This window comes from Elgaria multicarinata, chromosome 19 (genome assembly GCF_023053635.1).
Source record: "Elgaria multicarinata webbii isolate HBS135686 ecotype San Diego chromosome 19, rElgMul1.1.pri, whole genome shotgun sequence".
NCBI lineage: Eukaryota > Metazoa > Chordata > Lepidosauria > Squamata > Anguidae > Elgaria > Elgaria multicarinata.
Genome location: NC_086189.1, coordinates 5,921,828 through 5,949,422, shown reverse-complemented (window position 1 = coordinate 5,949,422; position 27,595 = coordinate 5,921,828). Strand labels below are relative to the sequence as shown.

At 50.2% G+C, this 27,595-nt stretch overlaps 1 protein-coding gene across 2 annotated transcripts in view; it reads right to left on the bottom strand.

Annotated features, from left to right (window-relative positions):
* Nucleotides 1-27,595, bottom strand: part of NR6A1 (nuclear receptor subfamily 6 group A member 1) — a 111,470-nt gene that overhangs the window by 67,216 nt on the left and 16,659 nt on the right. For both annotated transcript variants that reach the window (XM_063144488.1, XM_063144489.1), the window contains exons 2-3: nt 17,239-17,280; nt 9,964-10,020 (exon numbers count right to left, since the gene is read on the bottom strand). In XM_063144488.1, the coding sequence (XP_063000558.1) occupies nt 9,964-10,003 (40 nt within the window). In that variant the 5' untranslated portion in view covers nt 10,004-10,020; nt 17,239-17,280. The remainder of the gene's footprint in view (nt 1-9,963; nt 10,021-17,238; nt 17,281-27,595) is intronic.

The window sequence follows — 27,595 nt, the reverse complement described above, 5'->3', positions numbered from 1 at the left end:
TCGCAAGTTTTTGTTTACCGAACTACAGGAATTGTTCAGTAAGATGATGCCATACTGAACAGACCTAACCTCTCTGCTGTGATGTGGCCTGTCCTCGGGCACCCTGGAATTTAGGGCCTGGGTGAGTTCTGCCTGACCACTGTGGGAGCAGGATACTGGGCTTGTTCAGACCAAGGTGGGTGTAAGCAGAGCTCTTACAGGGACCTGTTAAAATCCAATTCCATTTACATGAAATAAAAATAAAATTTAATTTGATGTATTTTGGTTCTTGAGGCCTCAAACGGACTTAATTCCGGCCCCTCCCTTTCCTGGCATGAGCAGAGGAGGCTGGAGGCTCCGGTGTCAGTGGGGCAGTGAATTCGCTCCGGGTTTCAGCCAGAACCAGTCAGAACTCTAAAGCAGCTCTCCAAAGGGCTCCAATGTCAGTGGGGCGGTGAATCAGCTCCGGGTTTCAGCCAGAACCAGTCAGAACTCTAAAGCAGCTCTCCAAAGGGCTCCAATGTCAGTGGGGCGGTGAATCAGCTCCGGGTTTCAGCCAGAACCAGTCAGAACTCTAAAGCAGCTCTCCAAAGGGCTCCAGTGTCAGTGGGGCGGTGAATCCGCTCCAGGTTTCAGCCAGAACCAGTCAGAACTCTAAAGAACCTATTGGTTCTGGCTGAAACCCGGAGCGGATTCACCGCCCCACTGACATCAGAGCCACCAGCCTCCCCTGCTCATGAGTAGCCTTTGCGACCCCCCCCCTCCCCAAATATCTGGCTACGGGCCAGGCTCCTGCTTCCACGGAACTCGTTCTTAAAATAAGGCTCCCCTTTGTCTCTCTCCCAGCCCAATCTGATAAGAATGCGCGATTGTAACACGGCACTTAAGGAAGGGAAAATATTCAAAGTGGAGGTGCTGGCAAGGAAATTAAAACCAGTGAATGTTGGCAGCTGCAGCGGGCTGCGCGTTACCCTGCCATTCCTTCACTGGGAACCCTGTACAGAGTTGGCACAAGGCCCGGAAGGATTTGGTGGCTTTTTAAATCCGCTCGCGTTCCCTAACGAACAAGGACGAAAGCTGAGAGCACATCCCAGGGCTCCCGTTCGCACCGGAGGCCCGTCGTTCCAGCACTACTCGCGCCGCCTTGTCCCCGAGGAGCTCTGCCGCATCTCGAAAGAGGATGAAACGCTGCCGCACGGCCTCGTCGGAGAGAAAAGGGGCCTTCGTCGCCGGGGTTTACTACAGAGGGAATCCCCCACAATGAAATCCCATTTCGCCTCTGCCTAAGCAGCCGCCTTGGCATCAGAGAGACCTACACGACTTGGCTCACGAGGAAATCGCGGCTCGGAGCCAACACTGCTGCAGGCTGCCAAAGGCCCTGTTTTAGGCCCCGTCCTATTGTAACAGCAGCCCGCACCGCTGGGACACGCCAGACTCGAAAAAGCCAACAAGAGAAGGCGAACCCTTGAAATCTTAAGCCACCACGGTGCTGGAACAGGTCCTTAACTTGGGCAGCGCCATCAGAAAAAAAGAATAACTTTTGAATGTGAAGCAATGCCCATTATTATTATTATTATTTATTATTATTTCCCACCTTTTTTTCCAATACTGGGACTCCGTCTACCCATTAATGTAGAAGATTACATGAGCCGGGCGAGTTCAGAATCTGTTGGCAGCAGCAATGCTCACTCTCGAAACACTGAAGGCATCCAGACACTGAGAAGGCAATGGAGAGAGAGGGCTCACCAGTGCTGGGTGGAGCTGGGCTCCCCCAAGGAATGCTTGGCTCCGCTTTGCAGCCGTGAAAAAGCCAGCAGGATTTCAAGGATGTGAATTTATGGCCAAGGAGGGGTGAGTTTTTCCTTCTCCTGGGACGTTCCTGGAAGGAGGAGGGGATTTGCACGTACGCGGACGGCACGGAAAGGTCTTAAAAAGTCCGCACCAGCTGTTTCACCAGCTCTGCGCCTGGCCCCGGATGGTTCCCATCAGGAAGGCTCTACTTCTGGGGGTTTGTGCCAGGAACGTCAGGACTCTTTTTTTTCCCCCCCAAAGAACTTTTTCTCCCCTTGGAATATTTGGGTACACATCCCAAGAGAAAGGTCCCCAAACATCAAGGTGCACTTGGCAACACAAGTAAACCACCTGAAACAATGTAAGAACTTTGGAAGCAGCGCTATACTGAGTCAGTCCCTTGGTCCATCTAGCCCAGTATCGTCGACACGGACTGGCAGCAGCAGCAGTGGCTTTCCAGGGTTTCAGGCAGGATTCTTTACCTGTTCTACCTGGAGATGCTGGGATCGGATCTGGGACCTTCTGCTTGCAAAGTAGGGTCTCTGCCACTCAGCTAGAGGCCCCTCTGTTCAAGCAGCTTGCGCACCTACTCACAAGTAAGTTGTGCTGCTTTTGTACCTAAGGGAGGGGTGAAAACAAGCACCGTGAGAGGCGGCTTCGGCTCATCCATGAGCACCCTGCATCCCTGATCCGGGCAAGCGGATTTCATTGCCTCTGAAAGCCCACCCCTCCCCAAATAAACCCCCTGGGCATGCTCAAACGCAAGGGAAGCTGCTCTGAAATTAATTCCCTTGCAGTCACGCAAATGAATCGTTACAATTCCTGAACAGCTACAGAACACAGCGATCACTACAAAGCCAGCTTTTGTTGGAAGTTAGATGTGGAGGGCTAAGGGGGTGGAGGACCCAGGGAGGGAATAACCCTGGTGGAAAATATAGGGTTTCCCCCATTTTTTTTTTTTTTTTTTTTTTTTTTTTTTTGGTAGCTATCCAAAGTGCTCTGTCAGAAGGGCGGGGCATCCGTTCCAGGTTTCAGTCGGAAGCACCTTGGATAGCTCCTTTTAGAGTTCTGGCTGGTTTCAACTGCAACCTGGAGCGGATTCCCCGCGCCGCTGACATCAGAGCCTCCACTGGAACCTGGGTCCTCCTGCAGGCAGATCATGTGCTTGACCACTGAGCTACAATTCCTCCCATAAGGTGGCAACAATCTCGCACATCCACCACGGTCACCTGAAATAAGGCCTCCTATTCTGCTGGGTAGCACAACTGCTGGCCTGCTGTGACGGGCAGGTGCACGTAGGTTGTGTGACGGACCTGCCATGTTCTCCCTGCCTCTAATCAGCTCCATTTGGTCTGTTCTCTTTCCAGCACGCCTTGCCGCAGAGGGCAGGGGCCCACGGCACGCCCGTGGGTGGCAGGGTAGCCACTAGCTTGACTTGGCCACGATGAAATGCGTAAGCCCCAAACACATCCGCAAGCCGCCTCTTCTCCGGTGCCAAAGACGACGTGGGAGAACACCTAAGATGAGGAACAGCAAAAAGCCGTCTTCCTAGAAAGGTGCGATGATAGCCGGTTAGTTGGAAGGCAAAACGTTTCGCCAGTTAAAAAAGGAAAGCGCTACCTTGCACACAGCTGAAAATCATGCACTTTCTCTTAAAAGCAAAGCTGCCCAAGTTAGTTTGAGCTGCGGGTGCAACCGGGGATTGGGGGTACTTAATGTTCAGGTTCATGTGACCCCCATCCAGCGTTCTCAGTGCCGGATGAGCGGGGCAGAAACAGCTCCACCAGACAGAAGGATAGCTTCAGCGAACATTCAACGCTGTCGGTGAGTTTGAAATCAAGAGTAAACCATCGACCGTTGACTGTACCTTGAGGTTTATCGCAGACATATGGGGAAAACGACGGCGGCCCCATGGCGCAAGGTTTGCGGACTCAGTCGTGACGCTGGCCTCGCAGCGCTTGAGCTCCCAAGCTGCACCCAGCCGTGGGAAGACACTGGAAGCGCTGGCAGCCTGATCCACTAGCCCAGGCGTGGCATACCTCTTTGTGCCCAGGGCTGAATTAAATTTCAAAGGGGGGGGGGCTTTCCAGTGTCAGAAAGGAAGTAAGGGCACAAAGACCAAGGAGACCGGCATATTTTAGGCTGATACTCTTACGCTGCAAATAAGTAAGCCCTTTAGAATGAGAAACCATCAAAGGATTGGCAGTTGTGGGAAGGGGGGGTGGCCACCTGCGAAACCCCAGAGGGATGGATTTGGTTCAGGAGGCTGAGTTTGACACCCCCATACCAGCTTCCATCCCACTCTACGATCTGCAGACCCAAGGAGAACCTTTGCTCAGAGGGGGAGCGTAGCACAAAATGAGATTGCTGTTCAAGGATCAACTTCCGCTGGATTTGCGTACTATTTAAATGCATTGTCCGAAGTTCACTCTGAAGCGTGCGGCAGAGATGTGGGTCTAAAGGAGCATCCTGCCTCAGTACCGGCCACCTCCCCAGCCGGCCACCTGGGCTGGCTCCCACCCCCACCCCCCCGAGGCGGAGCTGCACTGGGGCCCCATCACGCAATGCGCTTGGCTTCTGAAAATATCCACCAGAGGTTCTCAAGCAAACCAGCGTTAAGAAAAATGCACATCAAGCTGAGAGGAGCCCTTTTCTCTTTGCTCGTGGCAGCTTCCAATTTGCTCATAATGTACCCCACGCCCAGGGTTTTTCATGCACACACACCCCACAACCCCTGTTCCAAACCAGGGGCAGGCAAAAGGGCAGCTTTTGCTCTGGCTGACCTCCTTGCAAAGGAGAAAGTGGCCTCTGCTTTTCATCCCCAGGCCCTGGCAAGAGTCTAATGCAAGCTAGATTTCCTTAAGGAAGCAAGGTCGGTTGCCAGAGCAGGCGGGCAAGTATGGGTCTTGGACGGGCAAGCAGAAGCGACTCCATCCTTCTCACACATCCCACCACTAGCTGTAAAGTCCCAGTTGTGTACATGAGGGTACACGCAGCTTGCAGAGTAGCAGTGAAGGCTGGTGGCTCCAATGTCAGTGGGGCCGTGAATCCGCTCCGGGTTTCAGTCAAAACCAAGGCGCTTCGAAGTGAGGTTCATGCTCCATCCCTTGGATAGGTAGCATAAGGACATCAGAAGAGCCTTGCTGGATCAGACCAAGGGTCCATCCAGTCCAGCACTCTGTTCACACAGTGGCCAACCAGCTGTCGGCCAGGGACCAACAAAGCAGGACATGGTGCAACAGCACCCTCCCACCTATGTTCCCCAGCAACTGGTGCACCCAGGCTTACTGCCTCAGATACTGAAGGTAGCACACAACCATCAGGGCTAGTAGCCCTGGATAGCCTTTGCCTCCAGGAATTTATCCAACCCCCTTTTAAAGCCATCTAGATTGGTGGCCATCGCCACATCTTGTGGTAGCTCCTTTAGAGTTTCTGACGGAGCCCCGCAGTGGATTCACCACCCCACTGGCATCCGAGCCACCAGCCACCATCGCAGCGTGGCACAGCAACATGTGCCTTCGAGCTAGACTCCACCGCTGGCACTACCTCCGTATTGCTCGGCTAGTAAAGACCAATTTTGCAAGGAAATAAAACACGTTGGGTCTAAATACGTTGCCAAAAACGGTTCGTGGAAGCGCCGTGGCCCCGTAGGACTGAGCGGGACGCCACAGAGAGGCCTGGAGCTGGGAAGGCAAGGGGGTCTTCTTGTTCAGCTAATGGCTGCAATCAACATTCATTGCTGTCGGTGGGTTTCAGGTTCAGTTCAGCCCTCTGACCAATGAATGCAAACTGCGGACCAGATCACAACAAAGACGCTGACGAGGCGGAAAGACACTGACGGGGAGGGATTTTCTCCTCCTCCGAGAGCATGCGGCAAACCTCAGCCCAGCTGCCCAAGTCCAATTAGACTGAGGGCAGAGCACTCAACGTATGCTCCGACACTGTTATGGCGGCTAAATCCAGTCCCCCCACGCGCCCACTGCTACTCTAACCATGAGGGCCTCTTGCCTTATGGAAAGGCAGTGATCATTTTGCGGTATTTCCTCCCCTGCCCTCCAGAAGGTAAGAGCTGCTAAGTCATGCTTGGGAGCATGCAGAGAGAAGACAAGGAGGAGAAGAAAAAGAAGATTATTTTCTATAGGGATGCTGGCTTTGGTGGCACCCCATGGTAATACTGACAATACAAACACTCCAGGTGTGGGAGACCTACAGAACAGCACTAGGCCAGTTACCGTATTTCTTAGATTCTAAGATGCACTTCCCCCCCCCCCAAATAAACAGCTCTAAAAATGGAGTGCATCTTCGAATCGATGGCGTCTTAGAATCGAAGCAATATGGTAGATGCAAATATGGCTTTTTGAGATCACTTTGCAGGGTGATTGGGGCCTACAGCGCGCCCCGTGCAGCCCTCGTGAGCCGTGCCCGGAAGACACGCGGCTCCAAGAGTCAGGAGGCTCACCCCCACCCAAAGCACCGGGTGCCCCCCCCCAACCGCCGCGCTGGGAAGCACGTGCCCCGAGTGGAGCCTGGAACTCCTCACGCCCGCAGAAAAACCTGTGCCCAGAGGCCAAAAAAGTGCTGCTCCGCCGAAGCTGCTCTCACGCGGCAGCTCCAGTCGTCTTCTCTCCTCCTCGTACAGGCAGGCCTCCAAAAGAGGAAGCTCCTGCAGCAGCCGCCAGCCATGCCAGCGAGGACTTACTCGCGTGTAGTCATGCTTTGTGACTGCGTACCCTGATAGATGCGGGACTGGAGAGTTAAGCGTTTTAGCTCCTTAATCGCGTCTTCTCCTCTCTCTCCCCGCCCAAAAATATTCTTTACTCTTTGCTTCTACGCCCCCCCCCTTCTTCTCGCACAGAGGGGGAAAAGAAAAGGAGACAACCATTAGAAGAAAGCACGGAGGGCAGGGAGGAGGTTGGCTGGGCGGTGAGGGAAGTAGGATTTCTTCGATTCTAAGACACACTTTTCCCCCCAAATAAACATCTCTAAAAATTGGGTGCGTCTTAGAATCGAAGAAATACGGTAGTTACGAAATTTATAATAGGTATGATTGTGTCAATTGGTTTACAATAGCCTCATCTACACCAAGCAGGATATTGCACTATGGAAGCGGTATGAAAGCAGTATATAAAAGGCAGGATATAGCAGGAGGAAAGTGAGATATGGTATGGGTCCATGGGTCCATGGGCCCCAACAGTTGTCAGAGCACTTCAATACTGCTATAAAGCAGTCGTGTGGCTCCTGCCTTTTATATACCGCTTTCATAGTGCAATATCCTGCTTGGTGTAGATGAGGCCAGTGATAAAACAATCAGTCAGAATTTCAAAATGACTATATCAATTCTGCTGGTCTATTTCAAAACCACTTATATCAGTTAAGAACACGAGAAGAGCCCTGAGGCTGGGTCAGACCAAGGGTCCATCTAGTCCAGCACTCTGTTCACACAGGGGCCAACCAGCTGTCGGCCAGGGACCCACAAAGCAGTTATGTCTACAGTACCCTGGTGTGTTTCAGTTTTGACTCTATAAAGTCTTCATCAGGTGCTCCTGTAGTCCTAACATGTTCAGTAACGATTTACAATAACTGATAATGCTGCAAAATAATAATTACGCTTCCTGAATGGGTGAGCCTCTGCAACTTCTTTGACATAAGAACATAGGACGTGCCAGGCTGGATCAGACCAAGGGTCCATCTAGTCCAGCACTCTGTTCACACAGTGGCCAACCAGGGATGAACAAGCAGATGCAACAGCACCCTCCCACCCATGTTCCCCAGCAACTGGTGCACACAGGCTTACTGCCTCAAATACTAGAGATAGCACACAACCATCAGGGCTAGTAGCCATTGATAGCCTTCTCCTCCAGGAATTCATCCAACCCCCATTTGAAGCCATCCAGATTGGTGGCCATCACTACATCCTGTGGTAGCGACTTCCATAATTTAACCATGCGCTGTGTGAAGAAGTCCTTCCTTTTATTTGTCCTGGATCTCCCACCAACCAGCTTCATGGGATGACCCCACTGGGTTCTAGTATTTTGAGACAGAATCTGGCGAGGGGAGAACAGGATGGAGGTTTGTAAAATTACATCAGGAAGTGTAATTATTATTTTGCAACATTATCAGTTATTGTAAATTGTTACTGAAAATCTTTTGCATAGGCATTCCATAGAAACTATGAATGGTCTCGCCTAAGACTGCAAGCTATGCAGTATCCTTGACTGCTCTGAGCTCTTAGCATAGGATGTACGGTAGTATAAATCAGATTTTTTTTTAAAAAAAATAGCTTTGTTTTAAGGTATGCATGCGTGTGCAGCAAAGGACATGAGTGGAAGGATGGCCACCCAGCTAGCAAAGGAAGTCCAAGCAGAACTTAATAGAGTCAACTTGTACGAGACACATTTCAGGCTGCTGCTTTACTGGACTGAAGTGTGTTGACTTTACACAGATCAGCGCAAAGGGTCACCCGCTTACAGACACTTTGGCAACACGCAAGAACGACCTGGAATGCAGGAGACACGTTAAAGGGCTTCAGCTTCTCGACTTATCTGTAAATACCTAAACCCGAAGAGGATATTTATCTTAACATGACTAGCCCCTTTCAAAATCTCAGGCTAACTCTGCCCCACAAAAGAATCCTGATAGCATCTGTCACCCTACTGAGCTGCAGTCACAACCCATTCCAGGTCCCTTTATGAGGACTGGCCTGCTAGAACAGAAGCCACCAAAACCAAACAGAGTGGCCCTGCTGGATCGGACCACCAGCAGCTCACCAGAGGCTTCTGAGAAGCCCAACAATAAGGGCATGAAGGAAACAGAGCCCCACCCCAGGGGAAAAAAAGTCCTACAATTGGGGAAATGTCCTACAACTGTGCTGGCTGGGGAACGCTGGGAATTATAGGACTTTTTTTTGCCTAAATATGTTTTGGATAAAAAAGCTATCTGTCCATCACCAATTCTGTAAGTTATGAGCCGGTTGAAATGGTCTTTTGTGGTCCGTTTTGAACCTCATGCTGATCCACTCTGCTGGGTGTTCCAGTCCTGAGAAAAGTCTCCCCCTCGCTATGTATAATTTTACAAACCTCCATCCTGTTCTCCTTTCACCAGCTTCTGTCAGAGAGGCTGGAGGCTGTCACCCACTCACAGAGCCTACAGGGAAATTTCTTGGGGTCATGAGAACAGAAGAAGAGCCATGCTGGACCACACCAAAGGGCTAACTTGTCCAGAATTCTGTTCACACACTGGCCAACCAGATGACCCAATGGGAAGCCCACAAGCAGGACATGAGTGCCGTCGCGCCATCCCAATGGTGTTCCCCAGCAACCACCGGAATAGAGGCAGACTACCTCTGACACTGGAGGTAATGTACAACCATCACGAGTAGGAGCAATTGATGGCTCCCTGAGTCTAATCATCTTCTCAAGCCGTCCATGTGAGTGGCCCTCACTACACCTTGCGGTAGCCAATTCCACAGTTCAAGGTGTGAAGAAGTCCTTTCTTTCACCTGTCCTGAATCTCCCACCGTTCAGGTCCATGGGGTGACCCTGTTGGGTTCTAGAATTAGAAGACAAAGAGGAAACCCCTCTCCACTTTCTCCACATCACGCATCATTTTGCACACCTCTATCATACCCCCTTTACTCACCTTTTTTCCAAGCTAAAAAAAAACAACCCAACGTTGAAACCTGATGAATACAGTGTAAGAACGAGCGTTGCCTTTCCAGGGAAATCCTATCCCCATTGTGTCATTTACAATAAGACCCCAAAACAAATCAAGGGATTTATCTGGCTGTGGGGAAGGAACTACAAGAATTGGAACCATCCCTCAGATGCGGTTTTGGGACTACAAGCTTCCATCTTTGTCAAGGCTGCCTGCCACCTAGTGGATGGCCACCGTCAGATGGATAAATAAACAAGATGAGAGACCAGAGATGCCTGCTACAACCAATGCAGGATTTCAAGAATTGATTAAATTACCAGGGCCGGGGGGTGGGTGGGTGGGAGACACCCTAGAACCTTAAGGAGGCTGGGCAGAGTCTTCGGAATGGTTTGCATTGTCAGGACAAAGGACATTTCTTAACGCATTTCTTTTTTTCAAGGCATCACTGTGGAAGTTGCATTTCGTTTCCACCGCACTCACAACACATGGACACAGAGATCCTATTGGTTCTTCCAGGTGAAAGAAAAAGGTGATACTTACTGCCAGTGTTCAGGGGAAGCACAGGAGAAGAGGAGTTCATCTGTTCAACATCTGTAACTAGGAAGAGAAGGGGGAGTTTTAAACACTTTTAAAAAATAGAATCTTTCTGTCCAACGGAGTTAGGAAAATTCACCTAACTTCCTCTCCCTTGCTCTCCCAATTGGCGACAATCACACGTCACTCTAAGTCAGGAATACTGGCCGAATGAATCTTGGAGTGATGCCCGTTTTAAATGTCTACCTCCAGCCTCTCTGGAATACTTTCCATATTACAGCAACTCAAAAGGAAGCTGAATTCTTCCTCCTTGATCTTCGCATGGTCTTTGCAGCAGATATTCGTTTTCTGCAGTTTTAACCCGAAGTGGCTCATATCAATTAGAGAGAGAGAGAGAGAGAGAGAGACAGGCCCTGCCACAGGCTCACACACTAAAAAGACAACACACGCAAGGGAAGGGGAGTGGAGGGGGGGGGAGAGGAGGCCATGTCAAAGTGGAGAGCTATAAGCGGCCATTTTAATGCATTTTGGGGCTCTTAAAATCATAGAATCATAGAATAGCAGAGTTGGAAGGGGCCTACAAGGCCGTCGAGTCCAACCCCCTGCTCAATGCAGGAATCCACCCTAAAGCATCCCTGACAGAGGGTTGTCCAGCTGCCTCTTGAAGGCCTCCAGTGTGGGAGAGCCCACAACCTCCCTAAGTAACTGGTTCCATTGTCGTACTGCTCTAACAGTCAGGACGTTTTTCCTGATGTCCAGCCGGAATCTGGCTTCCTGTAACTTGAGCCCGTTATTCCGTGTCCTGCACTCTGGGAGGATCGAGAAGAGATCCTGGCCCTCCTCTGTGTGACAACCTTTCAAGTATTTGAAGTGTGGTATCATGCCTCCTCTCAGTCTTCTCTTCTCCAGGCTAAACATGCCCAGTTCTTTCAGTCTCTCTTCATAGGGCTTTGTTTCCAGACCCCTGAACATCCTGGTTGCCCTCCTCTTGTTCCTTTGGTCGGTTGATGGGGCCAAAGCGTTCCTTCCTTTGACTGCTGTTGTCCGGGGACAACTGATAGATGGGGAATCTGGGTGTTCTTTCTGGCAGGGAAGGGGAAACGAGCACCCTAAAACTGCTCCTTCTCTGGGATACCTTGATTCCCCCATCCTTTGTTGTTACAGCTGGGAAGCAGCAGGGTGCAGCCTCCCAGTGGCTCAAGGTTCCCTGCCTGATGGCAAAAGCCACAGTGTGTTTCCCTTCTGCTGTGGATAGAGAGACATTCCCCCCACCCTCATAATACTAGAACCCAACAGGGTCACATCCCCTGAAGCTGACTGGTGGGAGATTCAGGACAGATAAAACAGAAGTCCCTCTTCATACCGTGCATAGCTAAACTATAGCACTCACTACCACAAGATGTAGCGATGGCCACCAATTTGGACAGCTTTAAAAAGGGGTTAAAATAAATTCATGGGGGCGAAGGCTACCAAGGCTACTAGTCCTGGTGGCTATTTGGTTATCTCCAGTATCTCCAGAATATCAAGTGCCCCATGACATTCTGATTAACAAACTAGCTAAAAGTGGGCTAGATGGAACAACTATTAGGTGGATTCACAGTTGGCTACAGAATCGGACTCAAAGAGTACTTATCAATGGAACCTTCTCATACTGGGGAGAGGCAACGAGTGGGGTGCCGCAGGGCTCAGTCCTGGGCCCAGTGCTCTTCAACATTTTTATTAATGATTTGGACAAGGAGGTGCAGGGAACGCTGATCAAATTTGCAGATGACACAAAATTGAGTGGGATAGCTAATACCCTGGAAGACAGAAACAAACTTCAAAATGATCTTGATAGGCTGGAGTGCTGGGCTGAAAACAACAGAATAAAATTTAATAGGGAGAAATGCCAACTTCTACACCTAGGAAACAGAAACCAAATGCACAGTTACAAGATGGGGGATACTTGGCTCAGCAATACTACAAACGAGAAGGATCTTGGAATTGTTGTAGATCACAAGCTGAATATGACTCAACAGTGGATGTAGCTGCAAAAAAAGCAAGTGCTATTTTGCGCTGCATTAATAGAAATATAGCTTCCAAATCACGTGAGGTACTGGTTCCCCTCTATTCGGCCCTGGTTAGGCCTCATCTAGAGTATTGCATCCAGTTCTGGGCTCCACAATTCAAGAAGGACGCAGACAAGCTGGAGTGTGTTCAGAAGAGGGCAACCAGGATGCTCAGAGGTCTAGAAACAAAGCCCTATGAAGAGAGACTGAAAGAACTGGGCATGTTGAGCCTGGAGAAGAGAAGATGAAGGGGAGACATGAGAGCACTCTTCAAATACTTAAAAGGTTGTCACACAGAGGAGGGCCAGGATCTCTTCTCGATCCTCCCAGAGTGTAGGATACGGTATAGTGGGTTCAAGCTACAGGAAGCCAGATTCTGGCTGGACATCAGGAAAAACTTCCTGTCAGAGCAGTACAACAATGGAACCAATTGCCTAGGGAGGTTGTGGGCTCTCCCACACTAAAGGCATTCAAGAGGCAGCTGGATGACCATCTGTCAGGTATGCTTTAAGGTAGATTCCTGCAATGAGCAGGGGGGTTGGCCTCAATGGCCTTATAGGCCCCTTCCAACTCTGCTATTCTATGATTCTATGATCTTGAGGGCAATTCATATAGGTTGGACTATATTAAATTATTGCCACAAATGTTCCCTAACGCACTCCTAGACACTCTGGCAGCTGGTCCTCTTCTTGTGAAGGCTCAGCACAGGTAAAAGGCACCCACTGGAGCATAAAGATATGGACTGAAATCCACGCTGCAATTGGCCTATAGTGGAAACAAAAGGTTCTCATGCTGCCTCTAGAACGGCACAAGCTGGTGAACCTCCGAAATGTGCTTTTTTTGAAGTTAATCACAACATTTTTCCTGCTGCTTTAACAGATAATTAGTATCTCGCTCAAGCTTTATCTTCCACTGATTTTATCCCCTTTTCTCAATCTAATTTTTATTGCCCACAATTATCCCATCCTGGTCCTGAGGGTTTAGTTTCGACCGGGAGAGGGAAAGGGTCTGTTTAAGTTCACGCACGTAGCCACATCTTGCAGTCTGCACAGAATCCCTCAACCCCAGTCTTGCGAAATGACTGATCCTCCCGCAGAAGATGGCACAAGCAGATCAAGAAGGGCATGGGCCCCGCTGGCCTGGAGCCGCCTTCAGAAGAACCTTATCAGAAGGAAGTCCCCAGTACAAACAACTGAAGACGGAGCCATGGAGCTGAGAACACGAGCTCAGCTGAGCCAAGAGCCCCCCTGCCGCCCCCCTGCACGCGCCTTTTCAAGAGGAAGTGATGAACGTTCGAAGGGAAGTTACATCCGATGAAGTGGACTCTGTCCACAAAAACCCATGGTGCAATAAATGCACCTGTAAGGAGCGACAGGACTCGGTTGTTTTTGCTGCAACAGGCTGCCATGGCTATCCCCACTGGAAAGAGAAAGCGAGGTCCTGCTGGGCATTAGGGGAACTCCGGATCTCGCACAGGCCCATTTGCAGTTCTACCTAGCTGAAGAGCCCCGCAGCAAAAAGATTAACAGTAGCTGTCCATGCTTTCCTTTCCGAACCATAGGAGATCGTGCCTCAGCTTCAGAACCAAGTTATGATAAAATAACTGGCCGCAAAGGCCCAAAATGTGCTACGCAAGAATTGCGCTGGCATTATTTAACCGGGGGCAGGTGCCCGGAAACCAAGCCTCACCAAACTTGGGGTTCTTTTCGGCGTTAAAGAGACAGACGGGCAGACACTTTAATCTCCAAGCACCGCCATTCCGCAGTCCCCATTCAGTTGAAGACACAAGGAAAAAAGCGCTTCCACGAATGGAGAAAGTGTCGTGCTACTGCTGGGAAGAAATTGCCCCTCCCTCCACTGGGGGCTCCGATGTCAGTGGGGCGGCAAATCCGCTCCAGGTTTCAGCCAGAACTCTAAAGAAGCTCTCCAAGGGGCAGAGAACACAACACGCCTCACTTCCTGCTATATCTTATGTGCTGCAGGTATGAAATCTGGGCCAGCTGTTGACTAAGCTACTGGTCCCTCTCTACTGGCCACAATAGCCACTTGACACCTCTAGTCCCTCACTCATTTGAGTAACCCTACAGCCCACAAAGATTTAAGATCTTGATCCTGGCCTTTAAGTCCCCATGTTGGCACTGCCCAGTTTACCTTTCCACCCTTTTGTCCTGGGACGGGCCACCAGATCCATGGGTCAGGCCCTCCTGACCTGTTCTACCTCATGGATCGTGGTGTCCTGGTATCGGGCATTCTAGGACCTTGTCCCACAGCTGTGGAATTCACTCCCCCTGGCACTGCGGTTAGCTGGAGGCATTGAAGAATTGTTTCAAAACCTTCCTTTTTGAACAGAGGAGGTGGGTTGGCTGTTCCTGAGGTAGAGCATGCTGATGGCCCTTGTGGTGGCCACTACATATTTTGTACGGGCTTTTAAGTTTTTGTTATATTCTTTGATTCAATTGGAATTGTTGCATTTATTGTATTTTTTTTAAAAAAAATTATAAACTGTTGACAAAAAAAGTGCCCCGCTGGCCTGTATTTTACGTACAACGCTTTGTAATAAAGCGCTCCATAAATAATAATTATTATTATTATTATTATTATTATTGCTCAGGGTGGGTGATGCTTGGAGCCAAGCCAACCGGAAAGCGGCTCTGAAACGGATGCATTTCCAGAACATATCCTGGAGTGCAACTTAAGGCGTGGGCTCTTGGGGGCTCGGCAACGTTTGCCTCCTAAAAAGCGTAAAGGTTTTGTGGTTCAAGAGGTCCTCGGGCTCCATGCAGCCGTCTTCGTACAACCGCTTTATTTGCAGCACGGAAGGGCTCACTCGGGTTTGCAGGGGCAGCCGAGGCCCAATGGCCCCATCCCAATGTTGGAGTTGGCACAGGGTCAACTCTGCCGGCCTTCAAAGAAGCCCCAATAACATCGGTCAACAGATGGCCCTCCAGAGGTTACCTGCTGCTGTTTGCAAGAAGAGGGGCCAGCTGCTGGTGGATTCTGCCAGATGGTAGGAAGAGACTTTGCCCCCTCCCCCCCCAAAAAAAGCCATCCACAACATGAGATGGGGAAAGACGAGCCACTTGGAACGGTCACACACACCTGTGGACTTCCTAGGAAAACTGAGCAAAAACCGCTGCACGCTATGTAAGCTCCCTGAAGGGAAAAGGGAAACGGGACGAACACCGAGGGGGCCGACTGGCCGGGGGCGGCACGCTCAGCTCTTCCAAGAGCGGCGCTTCAAAACCACGTTTACTCTCCCTTGCAGCAGAACTGAACTCCCAAGGGCACACACGGCCCGTTCGTCACAGGACGTGTCCGGCGTTCAAAACCCGGCGGCCTCCGCAGGGCCGATGCGCGAGCCGCCCTAAACGCGCACGAGGCGGGCGTTCCCTGTGCTTTCCGCCCCGAGAGGGAGAAATTTAGAGTCTGCAAAAATCGGGGAAAACGGCCGGCCGTAAAAAAGAGAGAGAGAAAGAGAGAACAAAAGTCAGCTTGACTCTGAAGACCAGCTGTTGCCAGTGTGGCTCTTTGCCCTTTGCCCTTTCCTCCGGCCAATAAGTGAACGGCGTCAATTGTTGTCTTGTATTATGTACTGTTTACAAGGCCTGAGTGGCATGAAAGGAATTAATAATTTAGCCCGTGGAGCTGGCGACCTTTATTGGGGTGAGTCCTCTCCGCTGCCGCAAAGCCACGGGGTGGCTTTAAAAGAGCTTCCTACTTTACAGCCTAATTGGGTACCATAACATAAATCAATTATTTCTCCTGTTTTTAAGTTCACAATGGCCACCTATTCTTCTCCGGCCCTGCAGCTCCAACTCCCCTTGGGTCACGCCTTGCTCTTTTGAGGTTTACAGCTATATAGTAAACACGGGCAGAGAAGAAAAGTTGGGCCAGCACTGCAGGATTGGGGCTATTTGGGAACACGCCAGGGGTGGAAGAGGTTGCCCTGGCCTGAACTTCTGCTGACCTTTGACTGGCCTTGTCCCTGGGCTTATGCTAATGGGAGGGGGGGGTGATGGAGGTGCCCCTCCACAGAAATGAACTTAGCCTGAACCTGTGACAGAGCAGTTGACTTTGAAGGCTCCAGCTGGAGCCAGGCTTTGGCCCACCCGGGGATATCTCAGGGTCCAGGGTCCAAGCGCCACCCCCACCCCGCGATCTGAGGTGGCTGGGTGGCTCACGTTTGCTGATCGTTTGAAATTCCAGGCGTATCTCTCTGTTGAACTGAAGACAATGTAATCAGTGGATCTGGCCAAGGAAGGCATTGCAAGGAGCTTTAGTGGGCCCCGATAGCATCAGCAAGGCAGATAAGAGGTCCAGGAGGCTATTTCTAACTGGGGGGGAGGGAGGGGGAGATAAAAACGACCCTTCCAGATGTGCTGGGATTACACCAACTCCCATCATTCCAAGCCAGCACAGCCCAAAGCTTGTGGCAGCGGTGATGGGGATTGCAGCCTCGACACATCTGGAAGACCACCAGGTTGGGGGAAGGATGGCATAGACAGGCATTTGGTCACTGGCTGCCAGTCCAGATCCAGACCCAATTCAAAGTGCTGGTATTAATATTCAAAGCCCTAAACAGCTTGGGGCCAGGCTATCTGAAGGAACGCCTCTTCTCATATGTACCTGCACGGACCCTAAGGTCATCTTCAGGGGTCCTTCTCCATGAGCTCCTGCCAAAGAAAGTGAGGCAGGGGGCTACCAGGAGCAGGGCCTTCTCTGCTGTGGCACCTCGGCTGTGGAATGAGCTCCCCAGAGAGATTCGCCTGGCGCCTAGGTTTTTGACACCAGGCGAAGACTTCTTTTTATTTTCCCAGTATTTTAACATTTTGCCTTCTTAGTCTTTTAACTTGGCTGTTTTGAATCTGTATTTTAAAGCTCTGCATTGCTGCGTGGTTTTATTCTGGTTGTACTTTTACATTTGTGTTTTTAGAAATACAATAAATAAATAAATAAATAAATAAATAAAGGATTCCTGCATTGAGCAGGGGGCTGGACTCAATGGCCTTATAGGCCCCTTCCAACTCTACTATTCTATGATTCTATGAAAGAAAGAAATTTGAAATGGGAGATCTTCCACCTTACAGAGCAAGGAGGAAAGAGCAGCTTTGCTGTGGGTGGGTGAATCATTTAAGTCGCTCCCCACAGACATCCATACCATTCAAACCCAAATTCCCAAACTAAAAGAAAGGGACAGGAGGAAGAGGAAGGAGAAGGGTGTGTTCACACTTACCGGAAGGTAGATCGTGCTCTGATGGAGGCTCGCGGCAGAAGCCTGAAAGAGAAGAAAGGCAGCCTTGCTAAGTGCTGATAAGAAGACTACTTGCCTCGCCGTCGGCGTAAAAAGCCATTGTTTTCCTTCCCCTGTGTCAAAGTGAGCGATGGCTGCCATCATTTCAGGTGTACACCTGCTGCCCAAGGCTCTCTGCTTGCCCCCATACTGAAAACAGCGCTGATGGAGACGGCATCCAGCGAAAGAGAAATGCAAATTGGGGGTGGGGTGGGGTGGGGTTGCAGGGGTGTAGAAAGGAAGGCGGCATATTGGGAAGAGCATCTAGAAGGACCCACAGGAGGAGCTGGGGATGTGGCGACAGAGAGGGCTGCATGCCCACGGGCACTTCTCCTGGAAAACAGGACTAGCAACTGCCAGCCCAGAACATCAAATCCCACCCAGTGGAGGACTTCCTACTTTCCTACCGAGGACTGAACCTAAAAGAACAGCTGGGCATTTTGAAAACGGGTCGGTGCATGAATCCACGTTGCTCCCAAAGTGGTTTAGATGCAGTTTTCAGCAACGCAGGTAAAAGGTGAGAACCATGGCCAGCCACTGCACTGTGGTCAAAAGGAGAGGGTTTGATCTGGATGCTCAAGCCGAGGCTCCTAAGCAGCCCTGTACTAACCCAACTCTGGAAAATGGCACCCTAATCCTCACAGTGGGGCTTGGGGGGGGGTGAGGCAAGGCACAGGTCCGATGCTCCCATATCACGCAAAGCTTCCTTCACTCTTGTAGGGCAAAGCAGGAGACGGGCCGTAGCTCAGTGTGACAGAGCACATCCTTGGCATGCAGAAGATCTAGGTTTGATCCACAGCTTCTCCAGGTAGGGCAAGGAAAGAATCCCACCTGAAACCCTGGAGAGGCACTGCTGCCAGTCTGTGTCCACAATACTGGGCTAGACAGACCAAGGGTCCGACCCAGAATAAGGCAGCTTCCAGGACTCATTTTAAGAGCTCAGCACACTTAGTGAGGCTAAGGGGGCAAAAAACTAGGCTCCTAAGGCTGCCAGACCAGCCACTGCACTCCCAAACCCGCCTTTCAGACAAGAACGCAAATGGCACAAAGCGCCAAGAATTATCCACGACAGGCATTATTTGCAGAACTACTTTTGGGTGGGGGGCTCAGATGACCACCACCCACCACTCAGCCCACCACAGGCTGCAGCCATGGCCACCTGATGGTCACTTGCTCCCTGGCCCAAAGGCTGGTGGATCTTCTGCCTGGAGAAGAGTCAGGGACCAGCTTCCGCTGTGTGTGGGCTGTCCCGATGGAAGAGGCCTTGCATTCAGCGAACCTGTGTGGAACTACCCCCAGCCACTCCTCCGATGGAGAATAACAGCGATTAGGTCAGCTCCACCCCATCTTCAGAGGTGGGGGGCATCTCCTTCCCACAATGGGGGAAAGAGACAGGGCCCACCAAAGAGAAATGGCCATGTCCCCTTTGCTTCTCCAATGGACAAGGGCAAGTCCCCTTCCGTTTCGGCTGCCCCACTGCAGGAAGGCGGCAGGGCAAGCTAAACGGGAAAGGACTCACCTACACACAGGGAGAGTGGCCATCCTGACTAAGAACTCTGGGAGCTGCAGTCCAATACACCTGGAGGCCACCACCAGGCTGGGGAAGGTGACCCAGCAGCATCCATCAGTTACACTCCTCTTCTGCCTCTCTTGCCAAAAGGGCTTAAGCCAACAAAGGAGGTGTGTATTTCTGGAGCCAACTTTGGGGGCAAAGCGGTCCTCTTCTTTGTCTACCGCAATGACAGCCAGATCACCAATTCCTGACAGGCCGCCTCTCCCAACAGGAATCTACCCGTACACTTCATTCAGCATCAGAGGGAAGCCTGGAACATGGCAACAAGAGGGGGGGGGGCTTCTCAGTGGTGGCCCCACAATTATGGAACGATCTCCCCTGACAATACCCGTGTGGCGCCTACATCATATTTTCGGCACCATATTAAGACCTTTCTCTTCTCTCAAGCATTTGGCAGCATAGGAAGAGCTTCTAGGCAGGTCCTGAATTTGTCTTATGGTTGATCGTTCAAAATCCGAAGAAAGTGAGTAAGGTGGCTACTAGGAGGAGGGCTTTCTCTGCTGTGGCATCCTGGCTGTGGAACGAGCTCCCCAGAGAGGTTCGCCTGGCGCCTACATTGTTTTCCTTTCAGCACCAGCTGAAGACCTTTTTATTTTCTCAGTATTTTAACACTTAATTTAACTTAAATTTAAACTCTGCTATTTTAATTTCATATTCTAACCTATATCCATTTTTGCTGTGTGGTTTTATCCTGGTCGTGCTTTTTATATTGTATTTTGTATTTGTGTTTTTAAATTGTTGGTTGTTTTATTATGCTCTTCATGGTTTTAATTTTTGCGAACCGCCCAGAAAGTTTCAGCTATTGGGCGGTATAGAAATGTAATAAATAAAATCATTTTAGATATGTTGTCTGTACACGTGCTGCCTGTCAATATGTTTTTATATAAATGGTTTTACACTTTGCATAATGTATTTTAATGGTTTTTAATCTTGGTAAACCGCCCAGAGCGCTTTAGAAATGCAATAATTGATGGTGATAATTCTGGGCTGCCAACCGCTCCACAAGACGCCAAACAGCATCCAGCCCTTCTTCATTATGGAGGGCAACGAGGATGATCAGGGGTCTGGAAACAAAGCCCTATGAAGAGAGACTGAAAGAACAGGGCATGTTTAGCCTGGAGAAGAGAAGATTGAGGGGAGACATGAGAGCACTCTTCAAGGACTTAAAAGGTTGTCACACAGAGGAGGGCCAGGATCTCTTCTCGATCCTCCCATAGGGCAGGACACGGAATAACGGGCTCAAGTTAAAGGAAGCCAGATTCCAGCTGGACATCAGGAAAAACTTCCTGACTGTTAGAGCAGTACGACAATGGAATCAGTTGCCTGGTGAGGTTGTGGCCTCTCCCACACTAGAGGCCTTCAAGAGGCAGCTGGACAACCCTCTGTCAGGGATGCTTTAGGGTGGATTCCTGCATTGAGTGGGGGGTTGGACTGGATGGCCTTGTAGGCCCCTTCCAACTCTGCTGTTCTATGATTCTATTATTATTATTATTTATTTATTTATTTATATAGCACCATCAATGTACATGGTGCTGTACAGAGTAAAACATTCATGAACACTCGGAACAGACACCCTGTTTCAGCTGCTTGCTACCTCCCGCGCAACCTAAACACATGTCGTCTTCTGTAGCACTCCTGATCCAGACAGGTCTTAAGTACTAATCACCCAAATCCTACACGGCACATACATGCTTCAGCAGGGGGAAAGGCTGAGAGCAGCTGAGCTCTGCAAAGACGCTGCACAACAGGAGAGGGCCTAAAGAGCTTTTGGAAAGAGTCCTTCAAATCCATGGATCGTGCAGGAGCAAAGGGCACGTCAGGAAGCCTGTCTTCTGCAAAGAGGAGGGAAGGACATCAAAGCTAGGAACACAGACAACGATCGTGCTAGGCAGCAGTGCTCAGCCAAAATTGGCGAGGGTCCACTCCTTGCTAAACCGTTTGCCCCGGGGCGGGGAAAGCACCCTCTTTGGCGTTTGCAAGTGAGTGGGTGGAGAAGTGGGTGTAACCCCCTTGTCCTGATCCAGTCTTGTGTTGGTTAGAGGTGGGAGAATGGAGATAGGAACGTGCATTTAGAAGGGCATCCTGATTTGGCCACTACTAGCCACGCCTATTGTGCCACCACAGCTGTCTAAGGGCAACGGCAGATGCAGGGCCACCAGTGGGTCAAGAGCCAAGCACTGGCAACAAGGTCTCTTCAGTGTGAGGCCCAACGCGAGGGCCCGGCTGGCCCTCACACAGTTATTGCGCTGCTGAATCCAACCGGCTGCACACGGCACCAGGACAAGATCATCACGTTCGCTATGCAATCCCAGGTCAGGTGGGATCAGGCCGTGAAGAAGCCGCGCCAAAAGTTCAGCAAAGTAGCAGTGCGTCAGGGCTATGGGGCTTCTTTTACCTGCCGTTCCACATGGTCGAAGCAGAGGTAGGTACAGGAAGCAGGCTGGCTCCTCTCCCTAATGGTGATTTTTAAGAACTTTGTAAAACTAAGAGCCAGTGTTTGAGTTTGCCTGTTTCCCTCTCCCTTTCCAAGTCATGTCTTTAGACTGAAAGGCAAAGGCTGTCTTGTTTGCTACTGAGCTTACACAAGCCTTGCAGGAGCCCTTTCCGCCGAAGAGCAGAGTAAAAGGGCTTACAATAAATCATAGAATCATAGAATAGCAGAGTTGGAAGGGGCCTACAAGGCCATCGAGTCCAACCCCCTGCTCAATGCAGGAATCCACCCTAAAGCATCCCTGACAGATGGTTGTCCAGCTGCCTCTTGAAGGCCTCCAGTGTGGGACAGCCCACAACCTCCCTAGGTAACTGATTCCATTGTCGTACTGCTCTAACAGTCAGGAAGTTTTTCCTGATGTCCAGCTGGAATCTGGCTTCCTTTAACTTGATCCCGTTATTCCGTGTCCTGCACTCTGGGAGGATCGAGAAGAGATCCTGGCCCTCCTCTGTGTGACAACCTTTTAAGTATTTGAAGAGTGCTATCATGTCTCCCCTCAATCTCCTATTCTCCAGGCTAAACATGCCCAGTTCTTTCAGTCTCTCTTCATAGGGCTTTGTTTCTAGACCTCTGGTAAATAAAATAAGCTTACAGAAGTAAGGATTTGCAAGGCTTGTTTTGCACTTCTCCAAAGCCCACTATTCACAGAACCAGCAAGTCCAATTTGGCACACAGGCTGGATAAGACATATTGGCAGCACCTTTCAAGTTGGGGAAGGTGCCCAGAGTCTCAGGTGCTTAAGAGCGGCCAGGCAGTCTCTGCTCTGTACACAGGATGGACTCCCAGGAAATATGCTTCTAAGCTCTGTTGCCCCTATTCAGCACTCCTTGAAAATCCCTGGATTATTAGAGGACTCGTCTACAAAGGGCCTGCTGATAAAGAGGAAAGCCACAGAAGAAGGAAGCAGGAGTTTTGCAGCCACCACGTAGCAAGGAAACCTGGAACACCCTTCGGATGGGACCCCCGCACCCTCAATGGAAAACACTGCTTTTTAAACGGCACCGTTCTGAAGCCAGGCCTGGCTCCTGGAACAGGGCAAACAATGCCATGCGACCCCAACAGCAAACCCTAGCCTGCGTGCATAGAATGCAACGTAGCTGTGCTCATCCGTCGGAGCAAGAACGAGGACTCCTTTCGCACCTTAAAAGACGAATGCAAGCGTTGCGTGAGCAGAAACTGGCACACAACAGAAATTGGCCCTTTTGTGAAGAGGGTGTGCCTCATTTAAGCGCCACTGTGTCTCTGCAAAGCCAACAAGAGAATCTAACAGAGAAACTGGTGCCCAAGGAATGCCAGTGGTTACGTTCCGTAAGGCGCAATGGAAGAATCCACAGATCAAAAGAACAGAAGCAGGCCCTCCAAGGAGTAGTTCTGGGTTGAATCTCTAAAGCTTCACCAGCAAAATAGCTACTAGGGACCATCAGATGCCATGGATTTAAGAGATGGTGTGGATGAAAGCACAGGAGACAAAGCAATCCAGGCTGTTTCTCCCCCATACTATCAGCCCTTCTTCTGCTCAGTGACCAACCTATGGGGACGAGTAAAGGGCCAGGAAGCATCAAAACCATGCGGTTTCTCAGTGGTCGCATAGCTCACTCAGATTTCTCTTCGAAATGGCTGTTTTCGTAGCAGAAACACCACTGACACATACGTTTGAGAAAGTCGAAGGATCGATCCCGAAGGGTCCCAGTCAAGACGTGAATGTCTCAAGCAACGTCCCCATGGCCCGAACTTAGAGAAGCTCACAGACTCTATGGCATAGACCATAGAGTTGGGGAAAGTTGGTATAGAGTGACAACAAAGATGGCACCTCTCCAACCTTTCGCCCCAGAGATTTCGGGGCAGAAACGCAACTCGTTAATCAGACACATGGCATAATCCTCAGAGAGATTTTGCCTTCTGTTTTGGGGAGATTACCCAAACTTTACGAGCAGATCAGAGTGTTAAGGCAGCAACCAAACCAAACTGAGCTTGATTTGGGAGGAATTCCAATGTTTCCTAGGCACAGGTGGGGAGAAAAAAGTCTTCTTCTCCCCCCCACCCCGGTCAGCTGCTATCGCCACCTCACGTTCACACCGGAGGAGACCACGCTTGCTGCCGTGACTCATTCCATTTCTAGCAACAAACTCCGAACGGCCCAACACAAGCAACCACTGCTGTTGTGGGAGTTTGGGGTGGGTGCAGGGGGAGAGTTAAGGCAAAACCCACCGACACAGTCACGGTGGCAGCCAACAGCCTAGAAATGTACATCAACACAGCTCAAGTCCTGAAGCACAAAATCTGGATTTTAATGTCACAATCCCACGGGCACCTTTGTGCTGAGCAGACACAATCTGAGATTTTCAATGTCTCTTGAGGGCCTCATTGTTGAGTATCTCATTCTCAAACACTTGCCATGGTGAACTCTAGAAGCCATTGTTGCATGTTTGGGGTGGGGGGGGAGTTAAGATAAAACCCACCAAGTTGACAGTGTGGGGGTTTGTTTTTTTATTTTATTATTTGTTTTAATATACAGAATCTGCAAAGTCATTCTTTTAAGATCGCCCTTGGAAGCCTTCACAAATCTATATACCCTATTTCTTCCATTCTAAGAGGCACTTTTTTCCCCATATAAACATCTCTAAAAATGGGGTGCGTCTTAGAATCGCGGGTGAGTCTTAGGGTTTTTTTTTCTGTTGGTGGTACTGAAATTAGTGTGCGTCTTACAATCGAAGGCGTCTTACAATCGAAGAAATACGGTAATTAATAATGGGAGGTCTTTTCTGGCTGTGGCACCTACTGGTATCTTCAAACATTTTTGCAAGAGTTGATTTCAAGTTACTTTTAATATTGCTATTTCAGGTGCTTTGGTGCACACTGCCTTGGGGAAAAAGGTATAGAAGTATTTCAAATAAATATCTTCTTTTGAATCTGGCTTTTTAAATTGCTTTCAGGGGGTTTAACATTGGTTTAACTGCTTTAGCACAGATTCATTGTTGAATTTTATGCTTTTTAAGTACACCGCCTTGGCAATTTTTGTGGAAAGGCAGTAGAAAAACGTCAAAACCAGAAATCAAGTAAGTAGTAAAGGGCTTTCCCAGAGAGCCTGGCTGCTGCTCTCCGTCCGGAATTGCTGCAGCTGCTGTCCCCGCACGTACACAGTGTGGAAAGCCTGATTAAGTCATCACTCAGGCTATCATTCAAATCTTTCCTCTTTACGAGGCGGCCTGAGCACGCCGCTGAAAACTGACCTGCAGGTCAGGCTTGCACGCTCACGGCCAGCAGCCGCAGGAATAGGAGGGGAAGCCAGGCGGCCTAATTAAACGCCAAGTGCCCAAAGCAAGGGAGCGGGACGCGCTCTTGGGACAAGAAAGCCAAGACCCCCACAGCCCCACCGGGAAACAATCCAAAGGGATCCCGAACCTGAAAAGCCTGCACAGATTCCAGCAGGAACGGAACGCAGCGCCCGAAGCGCCGGGGCAGGGCTTGTGTTTTCCTTTGATAAGAGCCATAAAACCAAACCCAGGTTCATTCTGGGCAGCCTCCTGTGAGCGCCAATCCAACCCACCCCCACCCACCCCCAAGCTGGCCTACGTGCATCTTCAAGGGCAACTATTTTGAAAGACCTGCAATAATGCACAGCGGTCAGCACGACAGGGAAGCCAAGTGTAGGCAGCTGGACGTTCCAGCACATCTATGCAAGCGTGCGCAAACATTCGCTTCGCACACAGAGTTGTGCAACCCAAAACAGCAGCAGTTTCCCCTGGCTCATGAAATGCCTCCTTCCATACATCCCTCCCCGGCAAACACGTCACCTGGCCTTGGTTTATACCCATTGGTAGCTCTGCAAAGGACGGTGGAACTGACTTCTGGGTAGCCAAGCTGTGCCAATGTTTTTGTCCACTATTTTCAAAACTAAGAGGGCGGAATGAAAAATTCTAATCCCAGGGACTTCCATGCATCTGAGCCAGCTCATGTTCACACGCAACGTCCTTTGCTCAGCATCTTTTCCTCGGTTACCTGCCAGAGGTCAAAACAGAGGGCTCTTGCTTCCTCCACTCATCACAGGTGGCCCAAGTTTCGCTTGGCCAGCAGTGCAGGGCCTGCCCCTGTCATCCGAGCGCCAGGCCAACTGTCCTGCTGCCCCCACACTGGCCAGAATCTGTGTTCAGACACAGAACATCTTTTGCCCCTTTGAACAATGACAATGAAAGAACAAGGCACAATGGGCCGGCCCATTCGGGAGAGAATGAGACAGGCAGGCTTGATACTGCACAGGGCAAAGAGACCAAGAGCAGAGGAAGGCTTGGTGGCTATCCTGAAAGGGGCCCTGCAAGAATGAAAACAGGCTTGAGTTACAGCTGGGAAACAAATACACTTTTGTCCAGGGTCCCACATAGAGCAGACGCTGTGCTCCAAGTCAACAGCCAAGGTGACAACGTGGCTCGGTTTCCTGAGGCTGCAATTCTTATACAGCTGCCACCTAGAAGCTCAACCCAAAGTCTCAAAGGGGCCATCCCCACTGAGTAGCACAGTAACAGGGATAGGAGGGTGCCCGTGAGGACGTCCCCTGGTACAAAGTTGCGAGAATCATGCGAGAACATCACACTGGCAGCCTTGCAAGGCAATGCCTGGAAGAGATCAGCCTGCTAAGGGACTAACAGCAGGCTAGTTAAAATAAACCCATTCAACCAAGTGAGCTGCCTGCACGGAATTCCTACTTGCTTATGGCTACCAGGTAAGTTTTTAAGGCTAGTCTTCAGCCATGGAGTGACTATGCAGAAGAACAGAACAATGTAGGAATCCGCTTGAATGCAGCTTGCAGTGATGACCTAATCTTGCTCAACCTACCCGGGCACTCTGTTCCCTTCTCCCACTATACTACGCTTCCAAAGGAGACTGCCCTGCTGGCTTAGGACAGGTTTGACAACATGCTGCAGAGGCCAAGTGAAAGCACAGCCCAACGCTGCACATAAAGCTCTTTGGGATCTCCAAGAACCAGAGGGATCAATGGAAAAGGAAGAGACTTGGCCCAGTGCTAGACCACCTGCTTTGCATGCTGAAGGTCCCAGGTTCAGTCAACAGCACTGCCAAGTATTCCTGTCCCAAAAGAATAACTGGTAGCAGGCCATACCTGCCCGGTAGCTTGAGACACAGAAAGCAATGGTGTGAAATAAAGCGTCCTACCGATGGAATCAAGTTTCCACCCCTCCTGGTCTGTTGTGGTCTATTTCCCAAGATGGCTCCACAGTCATGGAACTCGGTGCTGGATAGCAGAAGAGAAAACTGCACAGATCCTTGGGAACCCAGAACAAATTTTTCAGGTTTAAGGGAGGTGGGTGGCACTGACAATGGCTTTTGCCACGATCCTTTCACTGCACACAGACTACAAGCAACAGCGGGATGGTTACAGGTGCATTTGCCCCTGAGTGCCCAGCCTGGAAAACAGGGTCATCAACCAGATAGGGCTTGTTTCATATCCAACTTGAGCAACGCAGACGTACACACCTGTTCAGCGTCAGGGAAAACATCATCTGTAGGAAATAAGGGTCTTTGATCCCCTACCAGCACACCTGAGGATGAAGGTGTCCTCTGTGCCCGTTTCCCTGAAGAACTGATAGTTGGTGGTGCTGAGGGTCTTGGGACTACTGCCGGCAGGCCGAACATCATCAAGGCAGGATGTAAACACAATACAGCTTGAGTCTGGATTGAGAGCATTGATATTGAAGACGAGGGCCAGATGGAGTTGGTAACCAAAGCAGCTGTGATAGTGTCGATATAGAAGAGACAGAAATTGAACGGACCGCTAGTGGAATCAATCCCAATACCGAGAATGGCATGGGAAACAGAGTTTTAACAGGGCTGAGCTTAGGGCAGAGGCAAACTCAGAGAAAATTACTGGGATCACAGTCAGGACTGGGTGCAATGGCTGAGACCGCAAGAGCTGAAGGGAACTACCCAACCCCAAAGTCGAAGCCAGAGACACAGGCAGGGGTCTGAAGATGGTGGTCGGAAGGTAAGGGGATAGGATGTGATAACAGATCTGTCCCCAACACCTGGAGGGCACCAAGCTGTCTACTTCTGTCCTAAAGCATTTTTAAGATGTCTTTTGTAGGGCAGGTAAGTGGAAGCATCGCTGAAAATAGAGAGGCCCAATTCCTGAATTGTTCCATGACCCCATACTTCACTGGATCAACACAACATTGGGCCAGGGACACGCTGTTTGATTTTCTGCACAAGGTAAACTCATTTAAGTT